Genomic DNA, 8,089 nt, shown 5'->3' with positions numbered 1-8,089 from the left:
AATTGCTTCCTGCACCATATCATTGCACCCAATCACAGGAGAAATACCGAAAATACCCTTAAGAAAATGGGATACATATAAAATTACATTCTGGACCCATTTTTCCGGAACACAATAATCTCTTCAGAATAATTTTTTCCGGAATGTATTATTTTCAGTTCCAGATTTTTTTATCCGAAATGAAATTTTGATTTTTTTTCCGGATTTTTATATCCAAAATACAAAAACTTCTTCCAGATTTTTTTTTCCGAAATGCATTATTTTCAATTCTGGATTTTTATTTCCAGAATAAAGGGTATTTTCGGAATTTTCAAAATTATGTTGGGTGCAAGTTCAAAAGTGTTGGGTGCAGGGAGCATTTGCCTTTCTCTCTCTTACCCTTTTACCCTTTTTGTGAGACTGTGTTATTTTACTGTCTTCACTCGCAGCTTCTTCCTCATTGGTGAGTGCTGACTAACATTTTTTCACACGTTCTTCTTTTTGTTCCTATTCAATGCTTTCAACTTCTCATTGGTGAGTTCAGATTGTGCCATGATTCTGTTTTTTTTTTCTCTCTCTCTTCTGAAAGTGCTTGTAATTACTATTTATGAACACGAAGTGTGCTCAATATGTTTGCATTAAACGCATGCCCTTTTCTTGTTTTCGCCATTTCAGATTGGATGAAGAGTCAAAGTTTCCGACTTTAAATTATGGTATTGCTGGTTGCACTTGCATTGCTTCTGGGCCTCTTCCTCGTTGTTCTTCTTTTCAACCCTCGACACCGAAAATCTGGTTCTGTTCGTTATTATGTTGCCATCTATCTCACATTATGTGTTTTTGAAATTTGTGTATGCTTGTGCTTATTGTGTGTTCTTACGTTAATTCCTTGCATCTGTCTCAGGGCATAAGGCAAAAGCTCAAGCAAGTTCAAACAATGATAAGGTATTTTACTTGCTCGGTGCTTTTTCTAGCATTTTGTTGTGGATTCTGCTGTTATTTCCATAGGTGATAGAATAGGATAATTAATGAGCTTTAACATTTCGGATCTAATTGAAATTAAGATAAATAAGTATTGTAATGTCTTGGTTTCGGTTACTCAAGCACTTGGTGAGGTGGGTTTCTTAAGATTTGGTGTCATTTGGGTGTTTTGCTCAATGCTCATATCATACTCTAAAAGAAAGAAGATTTGTGTTGATGATGACTAAGAATGCTCGCAAAATATTTGTTAAAAGTTAAATTTATATTTTCGACCAATAGAAATGTGGTCTGGCTTGTTGTGGGTCCTACAAGGGATTTCACCCTATAATAAGAGTGTGGAAAAGAGTTTCAATGAGAATGGTGTTGATTCCTCCTTAATGATATGATTTTATCTTTTTTGTGGAAGACGTTTTTCTTATTTGAGTTGAGTACAATCTAAAAAGCAAAGACATGACTTTGGGAGGCCTTTTATCATAGTGCTTAAGAATTGAATTTTCCCAGTTTTTGCTTCAGAGTTGAAATTTTGAGATTCAGAGAGGCCAATAAAAGGGGAATTCACATTAGGGATGCTGTTTTTCAGAGCCTTTCTTATTGAGTCACCATCTATTCAGCTTAGACTTTCCCTAAAGAAAGATAGGTTTCATTTTACATCTTTTTTATCATATTATAGGAGCATGTAGCTAGTTTGGTGAGAGAAAATTGCTTGCTTTGAGCTGCATGTCAAACATTGGTCATGGTGAACTTATTTGATTGGACTGGAAGTAAATGTAGCTAGCTATTGTTGGAGCTCATAATTGTAAAAAAATAGACACTCACTCACACTTAAATTCTCTCTAAAAGAAACACTCTTCTTTGTAAATCTCTCTATTGTATTTCTTTTTGTGGTGTATCTTACAATTGAGAGAGCATCCTATTTATAGGCTTTAGGAAGCTCTTCTAGAAAAGTCTTCATTATGGCCTTAAAACCCCACTAACAACACAATTAAAATCCCACTCACAACTTTTGACCTTTTACATATCCAAACTCCCATTCTACTCTTTTCTAGTAACTTCTAACTTTAAAACCCACAAATTACATTAAAGTTTATTCAACAAAACTCCCCCATAAACTTAAATGTTTCTACCATCCATCATGCCAATCATCTTCTTGAATTTGTCGAAAAAGACTTTCGGAAGCGGTTTTGTGAAGATATCAGCAACTTGATCTTGACTTGCCACATGCACCAATTCCACACTTCCTTTCTTCACATGATCACGAATAAAGTGAAAACGAACGTCAATATGTTTGCTTCTTTCATGGTTCACTGGGTTCTTTGCCAACTCAATTGCTGATTTGTTGTCAACTTGAATCACAGTTGCATCTAGTTGCTTTAGCTCCATCTTACTCAACAAGTTTCTTAGCCATATCGCATGACATACACACCAAGATGCTGCCACATATTCAGCTTCACACGTCGATAGCGTCACGATCGATTGCTTCTTTGAAAGCCAAGAAAATGCTGTGTTGCCCATAAAGAATACATATCCCGATGTACTTTTCCGATTATCTATGTCTCCGCACCAATCGTTGTCAGAGTAACCCACCAACTTGTAATCTTCTGCTTTTGAGTAGAACAATCTGAGTGATACAGTACCTTGGATGTACCGTAGGACTCGCTTCAACGCCTTCCAATGTGAGTAAACCGGTTCCTCCATGAATCGACTTATGATGCCGACACTTAATGAAAGATCCGGCCTTGTGCATGTGAGATAACGAAGGCTTCCTACCAAACTCCGGTATCTACTTGCATCGACACGTTCTCCTCCATCGAACTTTGAGAGTTTTGCACCTGGTTCCATTGGTATTGATACTGGGTTGCAATTTTCCATCTTGTACTTCTTCAAAATCTCCTTTGCATATTTCTCCTGTGATACAAAAATACCTGTCTCTTTTTGTCTAACTCCATTGTTCTTTGCGTAAAGAGCATGCTCGTAAGGACATTGCTTGAACCCGTTCTCCTTGAAGTATGTATCGATACGAGTATTCCATGCCCGCGGTGCTTGCTTCAACCCGTAAAGTGCCTTCTTCAATTTTAGCACATTCTTCTCCTCTCCGATTTTCATGTACCCAGGTGGTTGTTCGATGTAAACTTCTTCTTCAAGCACACCATTCAAGAATGCCGACTTGACATCCATTTGAAATATCGGCCATTTAAATTGAGCCGCTTGGGAAATGAGCAATCGAATTGTCTCCATTCTTACAACGGGAGCAAACACCTCATCGTAGTCAATTCCCTCCTTTTGTTTGTATCCCTTCGCAACGAGTCGCGCCTTGTACCTCTCTATCTCGCCTTGAGCATTCATCTTTTTCTTGAATATCCACTTCACACCAATGGGCTGACTTCCCTCTGGCAATTCTGTTAGCTCCCATGTGTTGTTGCGGTCAATCGCTTTAATCTCCTCATCCATGGCAGTTTGCCACTTCTTGTCTCGCACTGCCTCTTCAAAGCTGATATTTTCAGCATCTGCCAAAAGACATACTAGGTGTACCTCATTTGTCGAATCATACAAATCATGCAAACTTCGAATTTTAGGTTGTCGTGGTTCATCTTCATCATCGGTTGTTTCGGAATTTATACTTGTCGGTGATGATTCTCCAACTTCAATCATAACCTCTGAAGAATTGTTCCAATCCCACTCGCTTGCTTCATTTATTTGCACATCACGACTCACCGTCACCTTCTTGCTTATTGGATCAAGTAGCTTGTACCCTTTTGTCTTCTCATCATACCCAATAAAAACATACCTTTTGCTTTTATCTTCGAGCTTCGTTCTTCGTTGATCTGGTACGTGTGCATAAGCCACACTACCAAACACTTTGAGATGAGAAACTGTTGGCTTTTGTCCGCTCCATGCCTCTTGTGGTGTTTGATCATCTAACTTCACATGTGGACATCGATTTTGCACATAGATGGCGCATTGCACAGCTTCCGCCCAAAATTCCTTTGGCATCTTTTTGCTCTTAAGCATTGATCGAACCATGTCGAGAATGGTCCGATTCTTCCTCTCGGCCACACCATTTTGTTGAGGAGTGTATGGTGCAGTTAGAAATCGCCTTATGCCTTGCTCCTCGCAATACTCCATGAAAGTCGTTGAAGTATACTCGCCATCTCTATTAGATCGTACAGCTTTGATCTGTTTATCAGTTGTCCTCTCCACCATCACCTTGAACTTTTTGAACACCTCAAATGCCTCGGATTTTTCTTTCAGAAAGTAAACCCAAGTTTTCCGTGAGAAATCATCAATGAAGGTAATGAAATACCTTTTACCGCTGAAGGACTCTGGAGTAATTGGTCCACATATGTCGGTATGAATCAATTCGAGAGGTTGCTTAGCCCAATATTGAGCCTTTTTTGGAAACGAGGTTCTCACATGCTTGCTGAGCACACATTCTTCACAAAATTTTCCCTCGTAGTCCATGTTGGGTAGCCCGTGCACCATATTCTTCTTCGCTAACACTTTTAGTCCACCATGATGTAGGTGACCAAAACGGAGATGCCACAACGATGCCTTATCTTCTATGTTGACTTGCAAACATTTTTCTCGTATGCTTCTCAAATTCAGCTTGTACATCCGATTTCTTGCCATCTCAATTCGGGCAACCAAACGCCCTTGCTTGTTCTTCAAGTGTAGGAGTCGATCTTTCAAAAATATCGAGTAACCTTTCTCCGTGAGTTGCCCCATACTCAAAATGTTGGTCTTGAGGTCTGGTACGTAATAAACATCTTGGAGTGACCCAATTAAGCCATCCTTTTGTAAGTAGCAAACCGTACCTCGCCCTTTGACCTCCACCTTTGATGCATCTCCAAATGAAACATGACCATCTTCAATCTTTTGCATATCTTTGAATAGGTACTCATGACTGCACATATGGTTGCTTGCTCCAGAGTCGAGGTACCACAGAGTGTCATTGTTAATGTTGACTTCATCTTGAGCCATCAAGAGAACACCTTCATTCGTTTCGACTTCCAAGGCTAGGTTGGTTGTTTCTTCTATCTTTATATCAGCACGACAATCTTTTGCAAAATGCCCCAGTTTACCACAATTGTAACATTTGTCAGAGTTACAATCCTTCGCATAGTGACCATATTTGTGACATTTGTAGCACTCGATGTTGGAATAATTCGATCGGCCGCCTCTTCCTCTACCACGTCCTCTTCCACGCCAATTTGGTTGGCTCGACTGTTCCTTCTCCTTATAGTACCCTTCATGGTTGCTGCCTTTTCCACCACGACCGTTTCCACGATTTCCACGACCACGCCCTCTATATTGAGAATTTTGATGATAGAGTACCTTTTCGTCTTTGATTGACGCCTTGGTTTGAAGTGCTTGCTCGAGTGTTTCCTCCTTCTTCTTCTTCTTTCGTTGCTCGTGTGCCACGAGAGAACCGGCGAGCTCGTCGACTGTGAGCGTCGCAAGGTCCTTTGACTCTTCTATCGCGCACACAATACTCTCAAAATTGTCTGTTAATGTTCTCAAAATCTTCTCCACAACTCGTGCATCGGTTAGAGTTTCACCGTTTCGGTTGAGTTGATTCACCACAGCCTGTACACGCGTGATGTAGTCAGATACACTTCCTGACTCCATCATCTTCATGTTCTCCAACTCGCCACGCAGAGTTTGTAGACGCACTTGCTTAACTCGGTCAGCTCCTTTGAACACCTTCTCCAATATGTCCCATGCTTCCTTTGAAGTGGACGCACCAGCAATCTTCTCAAAAATTGCCTCATCAACAGCTCTATACAACATGTACAAAGCTGCCTTATCTTTCGATCGCATCTCTTTCAATGCCTTGGTTTGAGCTGCCGTATAACCCGTGGTATTGGTCGGTTCTTCAAAACCTTCTTCGACCACCTCCCATGAATCCTGAGAACCGAGAAGAGCTTTCATTTGAATGCTCCAGTTGTCATATCTGGTCGCCTTCGTTAACCGTGGTAGCGGTATTTGACCCGTCACATTCGCCATTGGCTCTGATACCAAATTGTAAAATAATAGACACTCACTCACACTTAAATTCTCTCTAAAAGAAACACTCTTCTTTGTAAATCTCTCTATTGTATTTCTTTTTGTGGTGTATCTTACAATTGAGAGAGCATCCTATTTATAGGCTTTAGGAAGCTCTTCTAGAAAAGTCTTCATTATGGCCTTAAAACCCCACTAACAACACAATTAAAATCTCACTCACAACTTTTGACCTTTTACATATCCAAACTCCCATTCTACTCTTTTCTAGTAACTTCTAACTTTAAAACCCACAAATTACATTAAAGTTTATTCAACAATAATAACTGGTAAACAAAATTTTGGAAGGGTTGATTCAAACATAAAATTGTGTGTTTAGTTGCGTGATTGTTTTTTATCTAATTGGTATCATGCATTGTATTCTGTATTCTGCTTGTAGGCATCAAAATCCTACAGTAAAATGGAAGTTTCATTGCATAACAAGAGAACAGATTGTTGGATAATCATCAAGAAAAAGGTATGAGCTTGTTATTTCCATATCAAATCTTATGTTCTCAATTCAATCTTATATATTCTACATTATTTGTTTTTGGTACAATAGTGTTAATGAGGTTTGAAGTTTGAACCTATAACCTCAATCATAATGCTTTAAACTAAATTAGCAGGTAATGTTATGATTTGCCATTTTTACCACTGACATTCATAGTTTACATTTCTTGGATTTTCTTCACACTGTAGGTATATGATGTTACCTCTTATGTGGAAGAACATCCAGGTGGTGATGCCATTCTAGCACATGCTGGAGATGATTCAACTGAAGGATTTTTTGGGTATGCATTAATTCCCTTTCATGCATTACTTATCTGTAATGAAGATATTAATTTATCTATATTTATTATTTGTTTGCTTACTTTACATTTCTTTTTTCCCAAATTTGCCTATAAAACATTTCTTCCTTCCCTCTTGGTATGTACCTGGATTAATCATGTTGTAAGCACATGCAGAGTTAGATTCATGTTATGTATGTCATGAACTGATTGTCATAAAAGCTTAAGCCAATTCTTAGGTGAAATCGCATGAATTGTGTAAGATCTAATAATGTGTATTTCAATATTGAATACAATATAGCGTTTCGTGCTTAAACCCTAAACCTTGTCCTGTTATACCAATAATCTTCATAGACTCTGTTGAAGCTTATCTGGTCAATACAAGAGATAGTGGTTTCCACTTTGTTAATAAATTAATAAACCATGTTATGTGAATATGATTACAGCTACAAACATAACAACATCATAGTTTCTTCTTCATATTATATATCAAATTCAACATCAACCCATTCCTCATCATCGAAATAAATAATTCACATGATTTTATCTTTGCCATGCTATACCAGTTGTTGATCATAAAAGGCTTCTGACATTTTGTGATCAGTTTGCTGCTACCAGTTGTGTTCCCTATCAAACAATTTAGCTTATTTTTCCTAATACAAATGCAATGTGACTTGATCATATTTCAGTTTTAGAACTAGTCAACAGTGAGAATTGAGAATCTGCGTTTTAACAAATCCCAATCATCTGCTTGATCATGTCTCCATTTGTAATTGCTTTTCCAAATTTGTTTGTGGGAAAATCCAAAAATCTCTCCTCATCTGTTACTTTTTTTACACTTGCTTTGCAGACCACAGCATGCAACTCGAGTCTTTGACATGATTGAAGATTTCTACATTGGAGATTTGGAGCAATAGCTTAGGCAGTAGTTCCAGAATTTTAATGTTCAAGAGATGTATGATTTGAGAATTTTAACATTTTACTCCCTGTTATCTCCCCAAAGTTTCACTCCTTGTCTGATCATTTATCTTCATTAGACAGTAATTCAAGTGTTGTTGTTGGAATGCATGATTTTGATATAATTGAGCATTGAAATGAGGCTTCCCCTTCACCTCATCATTATTTCATCTTAGTCTCTTATCTTTAGTAATTTCCTTTTCCATTATTTACTTTATTTATAGTTTATTTATATAAACCAATTTCATATTATAGAAAAATATGAAGCTAAATTTAAAATCCGTTGCCTTTATAATCGATGATTTTGGTTTTCTTGTTTTATTTTTGCAATTTTATTTCAGATTTTA

At 37.9% G+C, this 8,089-nt stretch overlaps 1 protein-coding gene across 2 annotated transcripts; it reads left to right on the top strand.

The window, feature by feature from the left end:
- Window positions 1–374: 374 nt before the first annotated feature.
- On the top strand, window positions 375–7,912 carry LOC137838186 (cytochrome B5-like protein). Of its 2 annotated transcripts, none has more exons than XM_068647438.1 (6): window positions 375–442; window positions 655–771; window positions 881–921; window positions 6,398–6,475; window positions 6,697–6,788; window positions 7,636–7,912. In XM_068647438.1, the coding sequence occupies exons 2-6, from the start codon at window positions 690–692 to the stop codon at window positions 7,700–7,702; spliced, it is 360 nt and encodes a 119-aa protein (XP_068503539.1). In that variant the 5' UTR covers window positions 375–442; window positions 655–689; the 3' UTR covers window positions 7,703–7,912. The 2 variants fall into 2 exon arrangements, with proteins under 2 accessions (XP_068503539.1, XP_068503538.1); XM_068647437.1 differs by having other exon boundaries at window positions 383–513.
- Window positions 7,913–8,089: the final 177 nt, after the last annotated feature.

The sequence above is a fragment of the Phaseolus vulgaris genome, chromosome 4, assembly GCF_000499845.2.
Source record: "Phaseolus vulgaris cultivar G19833 chromosome 4, P. vulgaris v2.0, whole genome shotgun sequence".
Taxonomy (NCBI): Eukaryota; Viridiplantae; Streptophyta; class Magnoliopsida; order Fabales; family Fabaceae; genus Phaseolus; species Phaseolus vulgaris.
This window is presented reverse-complemented; position numbering and strand designations above follow the sequence as displayed.